Raw genomic sequence first — 22,854 nt, 5'->3', positions numbered from 1 at the left:
GGTCTTGTTAGGTAATCCACGACAAACAAACCCATCGACCATGCCCAGGGATGTACACACTACTCTTAATTCCACCAAGTAATCTAAAGAAAGGCAAGAGGGACCTAACGCCCCAGAAGGAAGAGAGAAAATAAGTATACAAAGGCCCAGGGGGTGAGAGCAGCTTAGTTTAGTAGAGAAAATGAAAGGAGGTGAATTTGTTTAGAATATACTAGGGAAGAAGAGAGGAATAAAAAGAGAGTAAAGAGGATGCCAGAGGGGCTAAGGAGATGGCTCAGTGATGAAGAACACTTTGTGTTTTTTCCCCTCACTCCCCCAGAGGACCTGGGTTCTGTTCTTAGCATGTCTATGGTGGTTGGCAACCTTCTGTAGCTCCTGTTTCAGGGGATTTGACACTGTATGACCTCTTGGAGTATAAAGCACACATGTAGAACACTTATATACACACAAGTAAACCACTCTTACCACTCATATACACAAAGGATAAAAAATGAACCCTTAAAAAAAAAAAGAGGTCATAAAGTAAATGTGGTGACACATGCCTGCAAATGGAGCGTTCGGAAGGTCAGAAAGTCAAGGTCAACCTGGACTATATGAAACTCTGTCTCAAAAACAGAACAACAATAACAAACAACAACAATAACAACAACAAAACACCTGTAAGAATCTGAGTACCTGGGATGCTTTGGGACATTGAAATTTTTTATCTTAATTCTTGGCTACCTTGGAAACTATTGAGGAGTGTAGTTGTTTGGATGAGAATGAACCCTAAAGGCTCATATGTTTGAAAATTTGGTCCCCAGTTGGTGGAACTGTTCTGGACAAATTAGGAGGTGTGACCTTGTTGAAGAGGTGTGTCACTCATTGTGGGTGGGCCTTGAGGTTTTAAAAGCCCACACCATTGCCAGTTAGCTCTTTTCCTCATGCTCAAAGATCAAGGTATGAGAGCTCAGCTACTGCTCTTAGTGCTCTGCCTGCCGCCATGGTCCTGCCATGGTGGTCATGGACTTAACCCTCCGGAACTGTAGGTACCTAACCAACTATTTCTTCTATGAGCTGCCTTGGTCATGATATCTTAGCACAGTGATAGAAAAGTAACTAAAACGAGGGGCTTGAAAACAGGAGAGAAAGGATTTGATGCACACTTAAAAGATTCATTTATTTATTACATGCAGTATTCTGCCTGCACGTGCGCTTGCCCACCAGAAGAGGGCACCAGATCTCATTACAGATGGTTGTGAGCCACCATGTGGTAGCTGGGAGTTGAACTCAGGACCCCTGGAAGAGCAGACAATGTTCTTAACCATCTCTCCAGCCCGATTCGATGCACACTTATCTCAAAGATCCTTTTGTCCTGTAAAAGTAAGAAGATTTCAAACATTAAAACATAATTTTGCAAACCATATTTTTGAGTGTTGGCCATAATGGTACATACATTCCTGTAATGCTGGCGCCCAGGAGGTTGAGGCAGGAGGATTGTGAGCTTGGGCTGTGTAGTGAGATCATCTCAACAAGAGTGATAAGACCGACAACAGTCAAAGATTATTTTGAGATGGCAGTGGGGTGTGTTTAGCTCAAGTGGTAAATCACGTGCTAACCATGCACGAGCGACTGGGTCCTGTGGTCAGCTCCATAGGACCAACAGCGAAAGCAGAGCACCATCTCCACCAATGAATGTAATGTGGTAGATGTGCCGGAAGACCAGGAAGGGAAGAACGGTGGTGGCATGCAGGGTAGATCCCCTCACCGTCTGTAGCCACCCCCCACCCCCCGCCCCCGCCCTGCCCCCTTAAGTGTGCACACACACACACACACACGGCATCAACACCGCCAGCTTTGTGGAAACCCTGTTCAGGTGCAAGGGAACTGCACTCCGAGGAGCCTGCCTTTGTTTTGCACTGGACTCTGTAAATTATGTAGCCAAGGCCTGTTCACCAAACATGCAATCTAAGTAAAAGCAGCCTGCGAAGCCTCAGAGTACCTATTTATACTGCAGCCGCCACAGTCATGGGCACTTCAAATGATTGTCAAGAATCAATGGCTTAGGACACATTCCTTCTCTTCCCTGAACCCCAAACATAGTTCAAAGTGAAAATGGTGTGCTTGGTATGCACACCTAACTTCGAGACAGGGTCAACAGCCTGCCCTTTTTGTCTTTAGGTTTTATATATAAGGGCTGAGGATGTGGCTCAGCTGGTGATGCTCACCTTCCATGCATGAAACCTTGAGTTTGGTACTCAACTGTAATCCCAATGAGGATGTCGAGTCAGGAGGACCAGAAGTCCAAGGTCGCCCTTAAGTGCTTGGCAAGTTTGAGGCTAGTCTGAGATACATAAAAGCTGATCTTTAAAGAAAGAAAGTTTTATAGGTACAAAACCATAGTTTACACACACGGAACCAATGAGCAGGGAAACGGATAAGGAAGGAGGTAGAAGCGTCCAGATGGGAGATGACAATGGTGTGAGGGTGAAGTGGGCGCGTGGGAAGTAGGAGCAAGGGGACCGAATGACGAATGTGGGCCAGAGGGAAAGGCTGGTGGTATCAAGGATAGCAGTCCTTGAGGTTCCAGCTTAGGCAACTGGGCGGTTAGAGATGTGGCAATGGATCGGGGAATTGTCCACCGCAGCAGCTCTCAGTCTCCTTTGTTATGGGTTGGTAGGAGCAATCTGAAGGAGCCCTGGTTGTGCCCGCAGGACATATGGTCAAGTCCAACTTTCATACTGCCTCCCTGAACTGTCGTGGCTAACCACAGGAAACACTTGAGATGACTGCACAGTTAACCGCTTACCCCACAGCAGCCCACTGCGGGAGTACCGGGGTGAGAAATCCTCCTCACTAGGGATCAGCTCCATTTTGTCTTCCAAGGCAAGAGAGATTGCCATGTCTCTTGTGTCTGCTTCACTGCTGTGCCATAGCCTTTGTCCCTTGCAGCTCCCTGCTGCCAGCAAAACAAATCTGCAGTTGCTTTGTTCTCTCCCTTGTTAGTGAAAGACGGTAGTGGTTATCTTTGCAGATGGGTTGGCCTTTAGCCAACCTCAGCAATCAGGCCGCCCTGTCTGGACTTATCAGTTTCGGCAGCCTGGCCGTTGTTGGATGAGAAAGAAAGTACAGCTTCAGCAGGTGCCAATGTGTTCATGTGTAGATCGGGACACAGAACCTTCAGGACGTGGGAAAACCCCATTTACAAAACAGCTGTTTGAATCTCCACTAGTCTACCTAAGTGAGACCTTAATACAATAAATGTACCTGGGAATTTAGGCTCAATTCTAGGTTTGAGGAGCAACTTTAATAAAGTTAAAAAGAAAATGAATAAATAAAATAAGTCCTGGGGTGGGGGTGGTATACACCTTTGATCCCAGCATTCAGGGAGGGAGGCAGAGGCAGGCTGATGGCTGTGAGTTGGAGGCCAGCCTGGTCTTCAAAGCAAGCCCAGGACAGCCATGGCTACACAGAGAGACCCTGTCTGGAAAAACAAAACAAAAATTAAAATAAGCTTGCAAGGTGGGAATGTGGCTTAGTGTGTAGTAGAAGGAACAGGGAGTACCTCAGGGTTCATTTCTAGCATCAGAAGAAAAGTGCCAACATTTGAAAACAGAATTTAAGTACCATGTATTTAAGAAGGAAACGGGGGGGGGGGGGGGGCAGCGGGACACGGAGGGCGGCTGGGGCGATGGCTCAGTGGTCAAGAGAACATGATTCTTGTCGAAGGGACTGAGTTCAGTTCCTAGGATCCATGTTGGGCAGCTCACAGTTGCCTGTAATTTCAGCTCTGGGGGCTCACACACCCTCTTCTGGTCATCACAGACAAACACATACATATGTACACACAGAGAGGCACACACACACAAAATAAACAGATCTTTAAAAAAGAAAAAAAAGGTAAAATGAGAACCCTGCCATTACAGAGTCCACCCAAAATGGATCAAAGGCCCAAATAGAAGAATTATAATTATGCATTGCTTACATAGAAGTAAAATTTCATGATCTTAAGTTCAACAATGGGTTCTTAGATATGGCACAAAAATCATGGAAAAACCAATAAAAGTTCGGACTTTTGTGAGCCGAAGGGCAAGATCAAGGAGATGAAGACAGTCTACAGAACGTCTGCAGCGTTTATTTTTGATAGGGATCTAGTTTTTAGAGTATACAAACACGACAAAAATAAACAGGACTGGGCTGCTCAACAGAACAGAGCTTGCCTAGCATGCGGGAAGCCAAGGGCTATGCCCTCAGCAGGGTGGGGTGGGGGGGTGCATGGACAAAGGACTTGATTGACATTTCTCCAAAGAAGATTTAAAAATGGCATCATACCCAGGAAAAGATGCTGAACATCAGGAAGCATTAAAGAAATATAAACCAGGAGGACAGTAAGACATTCATTCAGCTACGCCTGGTGCTTAATTCCATGCTGTTGACCTCAGTATCAGGGTGTGGGAGTCGGGCGGGAGAATGCAGAGTTCAGGAGTACTCTAGGTTACAGACCAGTGAGGTCCATAGTGAGATCCTGTCTTAAGAGCAATAGCAGAGGTTAATAATTCATACTCACTGAGCCAGGCAGCGGTGGGGCACGTCTTTAATCCCAGCACTTGGGAGGCAGAGGCAGGTGGATTGCTGTGAGTTCAAGGCCAGCTTGGTCTACAAAGTGAGTCCAGGACAGCCAAGGCTACACAGAGAAAGCCTGTCTCAAAAGAAAGAAAAGAAAAAAAAAAAGAAAAAAAAAAGAAAGAAAGAAAGAAAGAAAGAAAGAAAATAAGTGTAGGTAAAATTATGCACACATTGTGAAAATGGCTTGATAGTTCCTCAAAATTAAACAAAGAATTACCATATATAACTCAGTACTGTCCAGTAGTGACATTCCTAAGACTATACCAAAAGAATTGCAAATACTCACATACTTTCTATGCACGGTCATGGTGCTAGTACCCAGTAAGTAGAAACAACCCACCAGTGGGTCAGCAAAGCCTGGTTTGTACATAGGTTGGAAGGTCATCCAACAGTAAGGGAGAATGTGGTACTGATGCTCTAATGTGGTACAAAGCAGCACTGATGATACAGCACAGACAAAACTAGCAAACACCCAGGGCGCTGGTGGCACACACCTCTAGTCCCCACACTCAGGAGGCAGAGGCAGGTGGATCTCTGTGAGTTTGAGGCCAGCCTGGTCTACAGAGAGAGTTCCAGTTTTCTGTCTGGAAAAACAAACAAACAAAAAAACCAAACAAAAACCAAAAGCAAAAACCAAAAAACGAAAAAACCCTGGGGAAACAATATACCAAACAAGAGTCTCACACACAAAAAGTCACATACTTTCCAATTCAAGTGACAGGAGCTTCCCCAATAGGCAAACCCATGAACCAGACAGCAAGGAGTTGTTGCCAGGGCCCAGAAAGGGAAATGGGAGTGTCTGCTTAGTGGACTTTGGGTGGGTGGGTGAAACAAATGTTTTGAAACTGGACAGATGTGGGGATTGTCCAGCAGTGAGATAGATTAAATGCATTGGGGTGTACATTTAATTTCATATTTTATTCCAGGCATAAAAAAGATTTTCTATTTTATGTGTATGGATGTTTGCGTGTTCGTGTGCCACACGCATGGCTGTTTCTGGAGGAGACCAGAAGAGGATCCCAGGTGACTGGTGTTACAGATAGTAGGGACTGTCAAGTCAATCCTGGGAATCAAACCTCTCCCTTACCTTCAGAGAACAGAGTGAGTGCAGTTACTGACTTCATAATGACACATGGCTGTTAAGCAGTGGAATAGGCTGTCTCTAGAGGAAGTACGGTTACTCTTTATTGAAAAAGTGGAGGAAGAGCTCCCAGGGGCATTACTGGGAAATTTTCTATATGAGGTGTGGCGGGCAGTTTTGTTTGCTTTTATTATTTTGAAATCTAATCTACTTTTCATCACTGCAGTTATGCTGTTTACAAAGGAAGTCCTGAGGTAAAGTGCCTCCTCAGTTTCCATTCTCCTAGTACGGTCCTCTCAGACACGTGCTGAGCAAGTCTGGCCTTTCACTGGGAATACAGCTTAATGGTAGTAAGAGGCCTTAAGCTCATTTCCCAGCACAGAATCAGGAAGGGGAACGCTGGCTCAGAAAGACAACTAGTCAGTCAGAGCAGCTGAGCCAATGACCCTCTGGACTCTTGAGTTCATAGGCCCAGTCACTAGCTTTCTGCTAGTCTTTGGCAGAGGGTGTGTGTGTGTGTGTGTGTGTGTGTGTGTGTGTGTGTGTGTGTGTGTGTGTGTGTTGCACTCAGCACGTTACCATCTGCTATATACACTTTATTAAGGATCAAACCCTCAGTGAATGATGTCCTCACGAAGATAATCTCTAAGTCACAGTCTTAATTTGCATACATATTCTACTGCTAAAATGTCATGATCATTAAGAAGTGACAAAGTAAATTCATCTAAGTGTTGTGCCAGCCAAATTTGAAAATATCTGTAGGGTCTTTCTTTCTTTCTTTCTCTTTTCTTTCTCTCTCTCTCTCTCTCTTTCTTTCTTTTCCGAGACAGGGCTTCTCTGTGTAGCCCTGGCAGACCTGGGCTCATTTGGTAGACCAGACTGGCCTCGAACCCTCAACAATCTGCCTGCCTCTGCTTCCTGAAAGCTGGGATTAAAGGCGTGCGCTACCCTGCCCGGCTCCCGTGTATTTCTTAAGAACGCACTCGCTTTGGATAATCTCTAGACTGAACGAAGAAGAGCCCCACAAGCTTATTCTGGTGCCGGTTTGCAGGAGAGCAACTTGGAAGTTAACACCTGCTTCAGCTACGGTGAAAAAGGCAGTGAAGTCAGGCGGGCGGGGCTCCCTGGGGAGAGAGACCAGCCCATTTCAGGAGGATCCCGGGGATGCCCCGTTTCTAGGTAGAATACTACTCCCTCGGGCAACTCAGAGGAAAGCCCAAGCTGACCGCCCCCAGCCCAGGCAGCCCCGAAACCATAGGCGCCTCTGAAGATTGCGCAAATCTTTTCCTCCCCCGCCTGCTCGGTGGCATGTTTCTAAAATTCCCATCTGCACAACATAAACAGGAAACGTGCAGCAAAAAGCCTTGGCGGTGCAAATTCCAAGCTTCCAGCCGAGGGCGGGAGAATCTCATCCGTGCTGCTAGTAGTAGCAAGCAGCAGAAAAGAGCAAACTTTCCAAGTGACCCCGCGCCCCTCCATGCCCTTTCCCTCAACTGCAAAAGGGAGAGGGAAAGCGGAAGGAAAGAGCCCCCTGCTCCAGGAAAATAAGGAATAAGGGGGAAGGGGGGGGGGAGTTGAAGCAGCAGGCAGGCCCCTAAGCGCGCGGCCACGGCGGCGGCGCGTGGCAGGGCCGCGCCCGGCCGCCCACTTCCCCGAGCCGCGTGTCCGAGCGAGCGACCTCGGAGCGCCGCGTGGGCTCAACCAACGCGGGGAACCGGGTCGCCGAACCCTCCCGGGTGGGGCGGGGGAGGGGCGGGCGCGAGGAGCGGCGCAGGCGCAGTGCGCGCCTCGGTTGTCAAACATGGCTGAAGCGCCGCTGCTACCGCTACAGCCGCTCAAGGGAAAATGCTGAGCTCGCCCGGGCCGGGTGGGCGGCGGCGGCGGCGAGGGCGGCGACGGGAACCCGCTTCCCGGGCGCGGCGGCGGCGGTCATGGCTCGGCTAGCCGACTACTTCATTGTGGTAGGCTACGACCACGAGAAGCCAGGTAAGGGTGTGGGGCCGGCGCCGCCCCCGGGCTTCGCCTCCGCCCCCGGCAGCCGTCCAGTGGGCTCGGCGGGGCCGGGCGTCGTGGCTGGGAGGCGGGGAGGCGGGAGGGCCGGGTCCCGCGGTGGAGGAGCGGCGGGCCGACCGGTGTCGGCCTTCCCGGTGTGGCCGAGCCTGGCTGGCGGTGGGCGAGGGTGAAGGAACCGGCGGTGGGCTAGGCCGCGGCGGGGCGACCCGGGGCTGGCGGACTGGGCGAGCCGGGGGGTGGGAAGAGAGGCTGCCCGCGCGCCGCCACGCGCTTCGGTGGGGGCGGCCGAGACCCGGGACCGCACCCTCGTGCCGGCGGGGTGGGGAGGGCGGGAGCACACTGTGCGGAGTTCCTCGGGATACACTTGTGCCCTGCATCCTGAATAAGTGTGACGCGGGGGGCAGTCCTCCCGGAAAGGAAGTGCAGGGAGTCCGGCGCTGCCTCCCGCCTGCCCTCTGGAAGGGAGGGGAGAGATGGGGGTAGGGGGGAGCCTTGGCCATCCCGGCAAGCCGAGTGAACGCCGGGGTGCTTGGAGAGGCCCAAGGATCCGTGCACTTTGAAACATTTCTAGGAACATTCTTTCAGGACGCCTGTGCCTGCATTCCACAATGGAATGGCTCTCTTGAATAAAGGTAGCCAGCCAACCACACTGCAGGTGCTCTCGCTTAGCTTTCATGTGTTTTTGATGGTTCTCTTTATTCGTCAGAGACTTCTTCACAAGGACCAGTGTGGCAGACACATTGCTTTTTTTTTTTTTTTTTATACTTCGGTGGACTTCCACAACGAGGAGTATACTGGGTTCACGACACTTATTTTCATATTTGTATCTCTTTTGTGTTGCTATGTTTAGATAAGCGGGACGTAATAACAAGGTTATTGTCGAGCTGGGGAAGCCTCTTTCGGGATAATTCCAGTCTTACACTTGGAAGGCATTTGAAATACCAGCCCTCCAGCCTCTTCCTTGTCCCAGGAGGTGCTTAGGTTGTGTTTTGCTGACGGTTAGTTGTTGATAGCACTAGTGTACCTCTGTTTTACCCATCTCTCTCGCTCGCTCTCTTAATTCATCAGAGAAGGGATCTTTCACATTTGTTTCTCACTACTACCTAATTGAGGTCACATAAGAGAACCCCTTGCTTGCGGGTCGGTGAGATGCCTCAGCAGATAAAGGCTCTTGCTGGCCAAGCCTGGAGACCAGAGTTGGATCCCTGAATTCATAAAAAGGTGGCAGGCAAGAACTGATTGCATAGAGTTGTCTTTTGATCTTCCTGTGTGTGCCCTAGTATGCATGCCTCATCCCCTACCCTGAACACACACACACACACACACACACACACACACACACACACACAGGAGAAAGAGAAGGCACTAGCTGTATTTAGAGAGTAGTCTTACTGCACCAAAATGTCATGTCATTTCTTAGTCATTTTTCAGTCTCTTTCCAAGAGGACATAGTCTGTCCTACACAGACTGCCAGTGTGGAGAGTCAGTTGTGTTTTAACCTTGTTCAGTTGTTGGTTACATTGTTCTTTCCCCCAGAACAATTTTATTTAGTTTGGGTTTTTTGGAGACAAGTTCTTTCTACAGAGCCTTGGCTGTCCTGGAATTCCTTAAGTAGGCCTTGAACCCACCTTCCTCTGCCTCCAAGGGCTGGGGTTAAAGGCCACGCCCAGCTTCCCCCCCACAACAATTTGGAAACAATAACACACTTGAAAAAAGTTGCAAGTATGGTACACAGTTAATTGCTGTTTCATTTTGACATTTTGAGAGGAAGCTGCTGACCTTATGCCCTGTCACTCAGAATGGTTTAGTGTCATTTTATACAAACAAGAGTGTTGCTCTACATAATGACAGTGCAGTTAACAAAATAGGACATTCATGCTGACACAGTATTCTATTTAATTTGGATTTTGTTGACTATACCATTAAATACATAATTGGTGAAAGAAGTCCAGACATTTATTTAAGTGTTGCATTGTTTCCTTAGCTCTTTAGTCTCTTACAGGTCAGTTTTTTTTTCTTCATTAATTTATTTGTTCATTTTATATCCCAGTCCTTCCTCCTATTCCAGTCTCATCGTCCCCCACTCACCCCCCTCCTCTCCCCCCTCCCCCATCAAGTGGCATCAGGACTAAGTGCCTCCTCTTTTACTGAGACAAGTCAAGGCAGTCCTGCTAGGGAAATGAGATTCAGAGGGAGGCAACAGAGTTTAAGTCAGAAACAGCCCCGGCTCCAGTTATTAGGGGACCCAGTTGAGGACCAAGCAGCTCATCAGCTTCATGTGTGCATGGGGTCCATGCTTGTTCTTTGGTTGGAGGTTCAGTCTCAAGGGGCCCCCATGAGCCCAGGTTAGTTGGCTATGTAAGCGTCCTTGACCCCTCCAGCTCCGTCAACCCTTCCCCTTGCTCTTCCACAAGACTCCCTGAGTTCTGCCTAATGTTTGGCTGTGGGTCTCTGCATCTGTTTCCATTAGCTGCTGGATGAGCCTCTCAGAGGGCAGTTATGCTAGGTTCCTGTCTGCAAGGACAGCAGAATACCATTAATAATGTCGGGTTGGATCTCTCCGATGGGGGGGGGGTCTCAAGTTGGCCATTCCCTCAATCTCTGCTCCATCTTTTATCCCTGCACATTTTGTGGGCAGGGTAGAGTTTGGTTTGAGGATTTTGTGGGTGGGTTACTGTGATCCTCCCTCCGCTGGAAGTTCTATCTGGCTACAGGATGTGGTTACTTGAGCCTCAGTATCCCTGCTGCTAGGAATCTCAGCTAGAGTCGCTCCCCATGTCTTCCTAGGAGGCTTCCCCAACCCAGGTCTCCACCTTGTCCCAGAGATGCCCAACACCGATTTCCTTTCTCTCTCTCAGCCTTCTGGTCCCCACCCCCACTATCCCCACACCTGCTCCTCCCTGTTCTCCTCTCTCCTCCACTTCCCAAGTCTATGATGTTTATTTTATTTCCCCTTAGTGAGATGCAAGCCTCCTCCCTTGAGCCTTTCATGTTGCCTAAGTTTATTTGGGTCTGTGGGTTGTAGCATGGCTGTCCTGTACTGTATGGCTGTATCCCAGGTCAGCTATTTTTGTAAAATGTTCTTCAACTCCAAACCTCTGTGCTCTCATGGTTCAATACATACCGTGGACAAGTGTATCACAACAGTAGTGCTCACTGTGTCTTGTCAGGTGGTACCTACTCTCACTTTGATTAATTGTAATCAGTGTCTGCCAGGCTTTTCTACTACAGAGTTAATCTCTACTCCGCCCCTTGAATAACATGAAACTCTGTGTCTTGGCATTTGCCACATACTTACATCAATATAGATTCATGATTTCTGTGTCTTTTATACTGGACTATACTGTTACTGTATTATTGTTTTTTAGTCTGCCGGGGTTACTGTAACAAAAGATTTAAACAAAGGCTTTACTTTTCTCAGTTGTAAAGGCTGGAATGTCTAAAATTAAATGGCCAACAAATATGAGGTCTGGTGGGGGGGGGCGGCATGCTTGTTTACAGTCATGCTCTCACTTTAACCTAAAGGGCCGTATGAGTTTATAGGATCTCTTTAATAAAGAAGTGAACCTGTTTATAAGGACAACACCTCCAAACCTGAGCACCCCCCAGAGACCTCAGGCAGTTCTGTTACTTGGGTCTTAGGAATTTTGGGAGGACACAGATATTCAGACCATTTATTTTGATGTTTAAATTGTGTCTTTTGACCAATGAGAGCTCATATATCCAGCTTCTGCGTCCTTCTGACATGTCTGCGTCGTTCTTTGAGGATCATTACTTTTTGACATAAGACATTCCTGGCACATATATACACACCCATTTCCTCTTCTCCTCTGTGGTGCTAAGCCACTGACACGGGGCTGCTTACACACTAAGCAAGTGCAGCCTTGGAATCAACTATTCCTCTAGGGATTCTTGCCTTCTCCCAGTGGAGGCTAATTTCTCATTGCTAGCACCCTTATTACTGGTGGGCTGTAACTATTCCCAGGCCCTCTTAATGATTGGAGCTGGAGGAAATACACACACACACACACACACACACACACACACACACACACATCTATATTTCTGTCGCTATACATTGAAAACTGTGAACTAACTCAGTACCTCTGACGTCAGCCCAGCAATCTCGTATTTCCCTTTCTCATATTGTAATGTCTTCTCAAGCAGTGAGAAATTGTAAAGGTCCTTTCAAACAGTGGGAAATCAGGCTTTACACACACACCACACACACACACACACACACACACACACACACACACACCACACACATCTATATTTCTGTCGCTATACATTGAAAACTGTGAACTAACTCAGTACCTCTGACGTCAGCCCAGCAATCTCGTATTTCCCTTTCTCATATTGTAATGTCTTCTCAAGCAGTGAGAAATTGTAAAGGTCCTTTCAAACAGTGGGAAATCAGGCTTTACACACACACACACACACACACACACACACACACACACCACACACACACACACACCTTGTTTGTTTTTTGTTATTTATAACCACTCTTTTCCTCTCCATTTCTTCATTTCATATCCTCCTCCGTCACTTCCTGCCCTGTTTGATCTAAGAACCCACACCAGGATCCCACAGCACAAGGGCCCCCCAACGTGCCTGTGCTCTGACTGCTCACGATGGCTTCTGTGGACACACTTCTCATTCTCCTCACGCTCTGACCTCCCACTAGGGTTGCTCCCTTGTCACGGCAGCCTCCTCACTCTCACTCCCTTTGCATCTTAATGTTCCAGGCCAGTTTGTTCCTTCTGCTTTGACCCAGGGTCTCTGACACAATATATTTAGCTTTGGCCATTCTCTGACCACATGGATTCCCCTCCCCCCACAGGGCTTGCTTGAGATTTTGCAAGTGTCCCACTTCTATCCTATGGCTACTATGACTACTCTTCTTCCCACACTGAACAAAGGGAAGGTTTTTTCCCCCCTTTTCTTTTGTTTTTTAAGTGAAACTCAGAATGCTGCATAAATTATAATCTCAAGTATGAAATGTATACTTTTTCTGTTATATTTTTGTATAATTTATATAGCCTATTCAAGGATAATTTATGTGCAAAAAATTTAGGTAAACAGTTGAGTGGTTTTAAGCAAGTATATAGGCTAGTATAATCAATACCACAATCAAGATATAGAACATTCCCTTCCCTATAAAAAGTCCTCTTAGGTAGTGGTGGCGCACGCCTTTAATCCCAGTACTTGGGAGGCACAGGCAGATGGATCTCCGTGAGTTCGAGGCCAGCCTGGTCTACAGAGCGATTTCCAGGAGCTGTTACACAGAGAAACCCTGTCTTGAAACCCCCTCCCCCCATCAGTCTACTTATGTCCTTTTGTAGTCTTTCCTTCTTAGCCTCTGGTGGTTGCAGCTCTGCTGTCTGTATATATGCTTTTGTTGTTTCTAGAGTGTCATATAAATAGAATCAGACAGGTTTTTCCTTTTAATGTTTGGCTCATTTTCCACTTAAATCCATACACTGAGACTTATCCATGTTGTATTTATTGGTAACTGTCCCCTGGTACTGTTCCTTTTTCCTTCCAGGACCACCCCCATGGTAAGCATGTACTCTACCACTGAGCTATAGTCATTGCTGTGTCTTTCCTTTCCTTTCTTTTCTTTTCTTTGCTCTTCCCCTTTCCCCTGTAGCTCAGGCTAACCTCAAACTTATGATGTAGTCAAGGATGACTTTGGAATTCTCATCCTCCTGCCTCTATCTTGAGTGCTAAGATTATAGCTGTGTACCCTCATAATATGTGGTCCTAGAAATGGGACCTAGGGCTTTTTACATGCTAAGCAAGCACTCTTTTTTGTTTTGTTTGTTTTGCTTTTCTAGATAGAGTTTCTTTGTATAACAGCCGTGGCTGCCCTGTAATTCTCTCTCTCTCTCTTTTTTTTTTTTTTTTTTTTTGAGTCAGAGTCTCAATATGTAGCCCTGGATATACTGGGACTATCTATGAGTTTCTTTCTTTCTTTCTTTCCTCTCTTCCTCCTCCTCCTCCTCCTCCTCCTTCTTCTTTTTCTTCCTTTTTCTTTAAGATTTATTTATTTATTTCGTATACACCTGCATACCAGAATAGGGTACCAGATCTCATAGGTGGTTGTGAGCCATCGTATGGTTGCTTGGAGTTGAACTCATGACCTCCATCTCCCAGCCCCTGGAACTATCTGTGTAGATGATACTGACCTCAGACTCATAGAGGTCCACTTGTTTCTGCTTCCCAAGTGCTGGGATTAAAGGTGTGTGTGTGCATGCACATGCGTATATGTGTGTGTGTGTAAATCTGAGTAAGAATGGTGGCTTCTTATATGATACCAGCATCCTAACAGTGATACTGTACTGTAAGGATGCAGCTTGTCTGTTGAGGGAAATGAAGTAAAGAGGTCCATGGTGTCAGTTATTCCTTTAACTATTGGTAAATCTACAACTTTGTCAACATAAAAAGTCCAGAAACCATAAAGAAGATAAAATGTTCTTGTCCTCTCTCCTTCTTCTTCCCCCTTTCTCTCCCCTTCTCCCTCCCCCCTCCCCCTCTCTCTTCCTCCCTCCCTCTTTCCCTTCCTCCCTTCCTTCCTCCTCCTCCTCTTGCTTTTTGGTTTTTCAAGACAGAGTTTCTCTGTTAAACAGAGTCTGTGTAGACCAGGTTGGCCTTGAACTCACAGAGATCTGTCTGCCTCTGCCTCCCAAGTGTGCCACCACACCAGCTTTCTTTATTTTTCTTAACATTGATGAAATAAGGAAGTTCCTAGTCTATACAATTTTGGAAAATCGTGATTTTTAATGATAGAATCACTGACTTTGTTACTATTGGATACTTACTGTTCTCCAGTTTCATGCTTTTTATGCTGTTTTATCATTTAGAAGAACATAGCTTGAAAATCATTGATTTTTATGATGTTTGATTTTGATAATTCATTATTTAAAGCTATTTTTTAAGCACAGTGAGATGTTCAGTTGGTAAAGTAAGTGCTTGTTGTATAATCATGAGGGTCCGATCCCTACACCCACATAAAAATAGCAGGGCTCAGTGATGCACAGCATCTGTAATCCAGATGGGGAGGCAGAGACAGGAAAATTTCTGGAGCTTCCTGGCCAGCTGGTTTAGCTGAATCAGCGTGCTTCAGCTTCTGTGAGAAACCTTGTGTAAAGAAGTAAGGTGGACAGCAGTTGAGGAAGACACTGTGCCCACCTCTGGTCTCTGCACTCATGCGTGCACATACATTAGTTCCCTCCCCGCCCCAAAGCCTTTCATTTTACAACTTTATATTTGGATGATGGCAGAATAATTAGGAAGTATAATTTTTCTCTAAAGGACAAAGATGCTTATTTAACTGCCTTTACTTTTCTGTTTGTTTTAGTTTTATTAGATTTGTCAAAGTAATTTGAGTTAATTTCTTTATATTCTTTTGTTGTTGTTGTTGTTGTTGTTCTACTGTTTTAGAAGTGGTCATTAGCTAGGGATGCAGTTTAGTAACAGAGCTTTTGTCTAGCATGCACAAAGTTCTAAAGCTTAAGATATGGGCAAAAATTATTTATTTAGATATTATTAAACTAGATTAATTTTCGGTTTGATATTCATTTGAGGTTCTATATATTTAAAAAACCAATATTCTTCAGTGTATTAGAGAAAGTATCTGAAACGCTTTGTACATGTTGGACAGTATTTTGCAGGTGAAATAAGCAAAAGGAAAATTCTTCCACAAGTGAAATTTGAGACTGAATTTGTGTGTGTGTGTGTGTGTGTGTGTGTGTGTGTGTGTATACAAAGTTATGTTTAGAGGTGAGTGGACAACTTGCTGGCGTGTGTTCTCTCCTACGAAGCCTGTTCTGGAGATTAAACTCAGACCATCATGCTTGGCGGCAAGCACCTGCTGAGCCATCTCTCTGGCTTCAAAATGAGGGTTTTTAGAAGCAAGAATGAACAGAAGCGTGACTCAAGGGACAGTGAGCTGGGGACAGAAGGGCCAGTGTGAGGAAACGCAGGAGCACTCGCTGTGCAAAGAAGGCTGGGGGTGCTAGAGTTAGAAAGCCGAAATTAGCAAAACGTCATAATAAATTACTGTGGGGGGTGATGTAGTAAAAGTAGGTGAGAGAAACAAAGATTCTAATCTGGGTAATTGGTGTACACATTCAAGCAAGGAGTGAAAAAGGGAACTTAATTTTGGACTTGTTAAATATGACTGTCTTTAATCAAGGTAGAACTGTTATTTGGGTGTTTAAATTCATGGGCCAGGAGTAAAGACAGGTGAAGATTAGAGATTCATCTAGCAGTTGTCAATAAGCAGTTGTTTGATAACTGAGCAGAATTGCATGCGGGGTGCACAGAAGTGGCTGCAGTCTCAGTAGGGGATCTGACGATGCGCTCCTGACTCCTTCTGGGGTCTCATGTGGGTAATTACAGCTGCTCTCACTAACAGCCACATCAGGCCCTGAAGTGTGATCATCACCATCCAAGTGTAGTGAGAAAAGATAGGGAAAGTAGAGACTAAGCATAAAGATCTGGGAGTCCTTGGAGCAGATAGAGCTGTGACATTGATGTAGGTGCCCTGAGAATGTTGCCACAGAGATAGGAATAAATAAATGGCAGTGGGCCAAGCTTTGGGGAATTGCTTAGGGGATGAATAAGAAAGGAGCATCAGAAGGGCTTGGTGAGTTTGGGAGAGACATTCAGCTCTCCCTCGTACTATTTTTCTTATAGGAGATATGACCCCTGGTTTTTTTCCTAGTTACGTGGCTGTGCAGAAGAGAAAGAGTGCTTTCAAATAATAAATCTTTTTTTTTGCCTGCATGTATGTGTGTATACGTCATTGTGGTCAAGTGCTTGTGGAGGCCAGAAGATGGCATCAGATCTCCTTGAAGCTGGAGAAACCCATGATTGCTAGTTAGGTGCTGGGAATTGAACCCAAATCCTTTGGAGTGGCAATCAGCTACTTTGTTTTTTGAGACAGGGTTTCTCTGTGTAGCTCTGGCTGTCCTGGAACTCACTCTGTAGACCAGGCTGGCCTCAAACTCACAGAAATCTGCCTGCCTCTGTTGCTACCATCACCTGGTAAGCAGTCAGTACTCTTAACCATGGAGGCATCTCCAGCTCTCTTCAATTTTTTTTTTTTGTTGTTTTTTTGAGACAGGGTTTCTCTGTGCAACAATCCTAGCTGTCCTGGAACTCTCTTTTTAGACCAGATCCGCCTGCCTCTGCCTCCCGAGTGTGGGGACTAAAGGCTTCTCTTCAGATTTTTAATAGCTGTAAACCTGTGACTATGTCTGTGGTAGTTGGATATCAGTAGAATGATGAATGTAATGTTTCAGAAGTGCTCTGATTAAGTAATGATGTGAGAAGAGAATGGTTTGTCTTACCTGAGACTGGAGGGCGGCTGGGCGGTGGTGCTCACGTCTTTAGTCCCAGCGTTTGGAAGGCAGAGATGCAGGTGGACCTCTGCACTAAAGGCCAGCCTGGTTTCCAGATCTAGTTCTAAGATGGCCAGGAAATCTACACCGAGAAACCTTGTCTCAAAACCAAAACCAAAACCCAAGCAAGCAAGCAAGCAAGCAAGCAGGCAGGCAAAAGGGCTAGAGATCTAGCAGCCAGCTTGGGTAGGGGTAGCAGTAAAAAAAGCCAGAGAGAACTTGGATGGCTAATGATTTATTTGGTTACTATGGCTCATCTAGATAGCTCCGTTGTGTTTTTGTTTTTGTTTGATTTAAGCATGATAAATTATAACATTGTGGGGCTGGAGAGATGGCTCAGAGGTTAAGCACTGGCTGCTCTTCCAAAGGTCCTGACTTGAATTCCCAGAAACCACTTAGTGCTCACAACCATCTATAGTGAGATCTAGTACCCTCTTCTGGCGTGCAGGCAGAACACTATATACGCAATAAATAAATCTTTAAAAAATTATAACATTATAGCCGGGCATGGTTGCTCACACCTTTAATCCCAGCACTTGGGAGGCAGAGGCAGGTAGATTGCTGTGAGGCCAGCCTGGTCTACAAAGCGAGTCCAGACAGCCAAGGCTACACAGAGAAACACTGTCTCGAAAAACCAAAATAATTATAACATTATATGTTTAAGTCACTATAAATCTTAGTTTTCAGCCAGGCGCAGCGGTGCACACATGTAATCCAGCACTCTGGGAGTCAGAGGCAGGTGAATCTCTGTGAGTTCAAGGCTAGCCTGGTCTACAAAGTGAGTCCAGGATAGCCAAGGCTACCCAGAGATATGCTGTCTTGAAAAAAACCCAACCAACCAAACAAAAAAACCAACCACCCCCCCCAAACAAACAAATAAACAACAAAAAAAAAAACCTGAGTTTTCAGTTTCATGTTGGCAAAACACGTACAAGGTGAAGGGATGGGGGTATCAGGATCCAGGGTCATAGATAGTGTCATGTGTAACCAATTGAGACCATTAAGAGGAACAGCTAATGAAGAGCTTTGTGGTTGAATGTGTAGGTGGTCTGTTTATACACAATATACAGCGGTCCTCCTGTCTCTGCCTCACGAGTGCTGGGATTAAAAGCGTGTGCCACCACACCCAGCTTAATTCTGTTTCTTCCTTTAAAAAAAAATTATTTATTATTACGTATAGAGTGTTCCACCTGCAGGTACACCTGTAGGCCAGAAGAGGGCATCAGATCACATTACAGATGGCTGTGAGCCACCATGTGGTTGCTAGGAATTGAACTCAGGACCTCTGGAAGAGCAGGTGGCGCTCTTAACCACTGAGCCATGTCTGGAGCCCTTAATTCTGTTTCTTAATGATGCATTGCATAATAGTTACAAGTCAGTTTCCCAGAGTGGGGCTGCTGTAACAAAGTATCATAAATTTGGGGTCTTAAAACACCTGGTGTTTTATGCTGGGCGTGGTGGCTCACGCCTTTGATCCCAGCACTCGGGAGGCAGAGGCAGGTGGATCGCTGTGAGTTCAAGGCCAGCCTGGTCTACAAAGCCAGTCCAGGACAGCCAGGGCTACACAGAGAAACCCTGTCTCGAAAAAAAACCAAAAAAACAAAAAACAAAAAAACCCCACCTGGTGTTTGTTCTTGAATTTCCGTGAGGGGCTCTGAAATTGAGGTATCAGGAAGTGACTTCTTTTGAGGGCGTCTAGGGGAGAGGTAGTCACCTCTCCTAGTTTCTGGTGGTCGTCAGTGTTGTGCAGTTTATGGCACCATAATTCTATTTTCTGCCCTCTCTTTACATGTCTGTCTTTGTTTGAATCTTTTTCCTCTTTTTTTTTTTTTTGAAATACTGAATATTGGGTTAAATTCTGTGTTTTTCATCCCTAAGGTAGAGTGTACACCTTATAAAACTAAACCTGCTTTTCTTATGTCACTTTATCCACTGTTTTTCTATGGTTTAACAGTTGTCTTGGTTTGTTTCTTTGTTGCTGTGATAAAACACTGACTAAAGCAACATAGCAAAGGGTGCACCTGGCTTACAATCCATCCTCAAGGGAAGCCAGGGCAGGAACTCAAAGCAAGGACTGAGGCAGAAACCATGGAGGAACACCACCCACTGTCTTGCTCAGTTGTCTTTTTATACAGCCCAGGCCCACCTGCAGGAATGGTACCGTCTCAAGCATGCTGAACAGGTGCTACACTACTGAGCTATAGCCATGGCCATTTTTCTGTAAACCTGAAATCTCAAGGTACTTTCTCTTTCTACCAAATATTCTAATATTCACTTAAAATACAGAGTTAAGAACCTGTAACAAAAAATTATTTAAAGAAAATGAACAATTTCAGAGCAAAGTTTTAAGTTAAAAAAAATCTGTGTGTAGGTAGTGATGTCTGGTTGCAGGTACAAGTACATCTTTTGTATTTTCTCCATGGGAGAGAAACCTTAGTAACATTCAGAGAGAAATCCAGTGTGCAAACAAAACTGGAAACTATCAGTAAGAAAATTAGTTTGCAGTGGAAAGTAGCAGTTAGGGCTGGAGTGAATTTTATGGATGCTTTATATAATTGTCCCACAAGGTTTGCTCTGGAATTTGAAAAGAATGTTACTTGTTTTCATTTTGAGACAGATGTTCTACGAAATAATTTTAGCTCAAGTAAACACAAACCATTGAAAATTAAAGGTAGTAAAACTTTTTTCTCTTTTAAAACAAGAAGAAACAAAAAAATCTGCTTGGAATAGTGAAAAACAAAGGAAGAATTTTGAAAATACAAGTTAGCTATTGCCAAGCAACAACAGTGACAAAAACTGTTACTTCTCTGTATGCTGTCTCCTGTTCAAATGCATGTCTGAGGACCTTGGCTGTAGAAAACTGAAGAAAATGTGAAGAGTAAATATAACATTTGGGCTGGGCATGGTAGCACACGCCTTTAGTCTCAACACTTGGGAGGTAGAGACAGGCAGATCGCTGTAAGTTTTAGGCCAGCCTGGTCTACACAGGGAGTCCAGGACAGCCAAGGCTAAACAGAAAAACCCTGTCTCATAAAACCAAAACCAGACAAACAAACAAAAAGAAATATACATTTGGTAAAGTTGTCACAGTATGAAATAAATTACAGAATGTCTATTTTTTGGTCTTTTTTTAATGTGTGAAAGATGGAATGAATGTATAGTTCAACTAGAAATGCATTATTATCAGATACTGTGTACTAGACTTACTGATCTAATTTAGTTAGTTTTCCCAACAACAATGTAGATGAAGATAATGAGACTTGAAACTGTCAAGTAACTTTCTCAGGAGTCTGTAGCTGGTACTGCCGAGCTCACTAACAACTCCTGCAACTCCTCCCCATCAAGACTAGTCCTCCCGTCCATTTCCTGTTGCCGTCTTCCCATAGTCAAGGTTCTGATTTTTTCCTGCCACTTGCTGATTTTATTCATCCTAGAATATAACATCAAAGGAATCACAAGGCATATACTTCTTTTGCAAGTTGTTTTTCACCCAACCTCCCTTTAGAAAGATAAACGTTGTTTTGTTTTTAGAATTTTGTCTCTACTTCTTTTGTATTATTCTAGTGTATGAATAAACCAGTTTTGCTTGTCCATTCAATTGGCAGACAACTGGACTGCTTTTAAAACCTTGCTACTAATATTCTTATTGTGAAAAGAAAAGTTCTCAATTTCTCTTGAGTAAATACTTGTCAGTTGAATTTCTGGTCTTTAGGCCACTGTAGGTTTTATTTGATAAGAGATGGCCATGTCTTCTCAGAGTAGTTGTACTGTTTCATACAGTATGTTAGAGTCGTACCAACACTGCCATCTCATCAGATGTGGTGGATGGCCTCCAGCACTTCTGCAATTCATACTAACATCTCATTTTGATTTTTAAATTTCTGTATTTCTCTTATTGTTAATCCTGTTGGTAATTTGTAGTACTTGGTTGCCATTTTATTTCTGAATTGTTACTTTATATGTGGTAGTCCCCAAATATTGGCTATGTTTTCCCTATACCAAAGTATTCCTTAGTGTAGAAAATTACTTGTCAAAGAGGCACAATAATTTAGTTTTGTTGAAACAACAATAATGTAGATGAATTTTATTAGCACATAATAGGCGGTGGGCATACTAGTTAAAAAATTGTGGGCTTATAAAATGTCTAAAGTTGAACTAATTTCTTTGCTGTCAAGTAGAATTTGAGTTATCCCAATGAAAGGAGGATGGCATAGATAATTTATAAACACAGTGTCTCTAATTTCAGCTCTAGGGGGGATCTGATGCCTTCTTCTTCTTGCCTTAGTGGCCAGTTGCTCTCACAAGTGCACATAATCACACACCAGGCACAGTTGCACATAGTTAAAAGTAAGATGAGTCTTTAAAAGTTAATTATAAATTATCTTTATTAAGTAAATAGTTATTTGCATATGTAGGTTAAATTTAGTATGAATTGGGTATTTCTAGAGCTAAAAACTAAGTGCTAATATGATTATTTGCTATGGTATTGAATTATTACTAAAAGGCTCTAATAGAAGATACCTGCTTTGTATTTCTTGTTACTATAGTAGGTCTGGTTTTTTTTTTTTGTTTGTTTTTTGTTTTTGTCTTTCAAAAGAGGGTTTCTCTGTATAGCATTGAGTATTCTGAACTGGTTTTGTAGAACAGGCTGGCCTTGAACTCACAAAGATCCACCTGCCTCTGCCTCCCTGAGTGTTGGGATTACAGGCATGCACCACCATATTCGACTCAAATATAACCATCTTAGAATAAATAATTTATTATTTTACAAAGGTTTATTTTAAAAAATTATTTATTTATGTATGTGTGCATGTGTGTCCTGCATAAGTGGATGTGTACCACTTGGTGCAGGAGCCTGGGGAGGCCAAAAGAAGTCATCGGATGCCCTGGGACTAGAGTTCAGGCGGTTGTGAGCCACCATGTGGGTGCTGGGAACTAAACCTGGGTCATCTGTGAGTCACCATGTGGGTGATGGGAACTAAACCTGGGTCATCTGTGAGCCACCATGTGGGTGCTGGGAACTAAACCTGGGTCGTCTGTGAGCCACCATGTGGGTGCTGGGAACTAAACCGGGGTCGTCTACAAAAGCATCAGTGCTCTTAACCATCACTCCAGCTCTTGCCCCATTAAAAAAAAAGAGTTGTTTTTGGTATTTTAAAGAATTTGATACCTTACACAAGGTATTGTTGGTGTTCATAGAACATTTTTACCTGTTGTGGAAAGTGGTTTCATTAAGGTCAAAGTATTTTCAGAGTATTTGATACTAGTTTTGCAAAAAGCTCAAACAATAAGTGACTCTCGAAAGTTGAGATACAATAGCTTTGGTGAAATAGTAAAATTTTAAAAACAATATTTACTAGACTTTCATATCCAGAATGAAGATTTTTTTCTTAATTATATTTTAACAGCAAGGTTTACATTGAGAGAAAAGATGTGCATTTATGAAAATTAAATAATAGCAAACATTTAGTACTTAAGCACTTTACAAACATCTCACAATCGCTATAGCCTGAGACACAGAAGTTTTCATTATTTTCTTTCTTTCTTTCTTTCTTTCTTCTTAGTTTTTTAATACAATGTTTCTCTGTGTAGCCTTGGCTGGTCTTGAACTCACAGAGATCTACTTCCCAAGTGCTGGGATTAAAGGCATGTGTTACCACGCTCAGCCACAATTTTTGTTAGTTGTTACTTTTGGTTTTTCAAGACAGGGTTTCTCTATGTAGCCTTGGGTATCCTGGACTA

At 44.5% G+C, this 22,854-nt stretch overlaps 1 protein-coding gene across 3 annotated transcripts in view; it reads left to right on the top strand.

The window, feature by feature from the left end:
• The first annotated feature begins 7,455 nt into the window (after positions 1-7,455).
• Positions 7,456-22,854, top strand: part of SBF2 (SET binding factor 2) — a 322,117-nt gene continuing 306,718 nt past the window's right edge. For all 3 annotated transcript variants that reach the window (XM_084772489.1, XM_084772490.1, XM_084772488.1), the window contains exon 1: positions 7,456-7,672. In XM_084772489.1, coding sequence (XP_084628615.1) covers positions 7,618-7,672 — 55 coding nt within the window. In that variant the 5' untranslated portion in view covers positions 7,456-7,617. The remainder of the gene's footprint in view (positions 7,673-22,854) is intronic.

This window comes from Acomys minous (genome assembly GCF_964271855.1).
Source record: "Acomys minous genome assembly, chromosome: 2".
In the NCBI taxonomy this organism is placed as follows: domain Eukaryota; kingdom Metazoa; phylum Chordata; class Mammalia; order Rodentia; family Muridae; genus Acomys; species Acomys minous.
The sequence above is the reverse complement of the archived record's forward strand: the minus strand, read 5'-3'. Positions and strand labels throughout refer to the sequence as shown.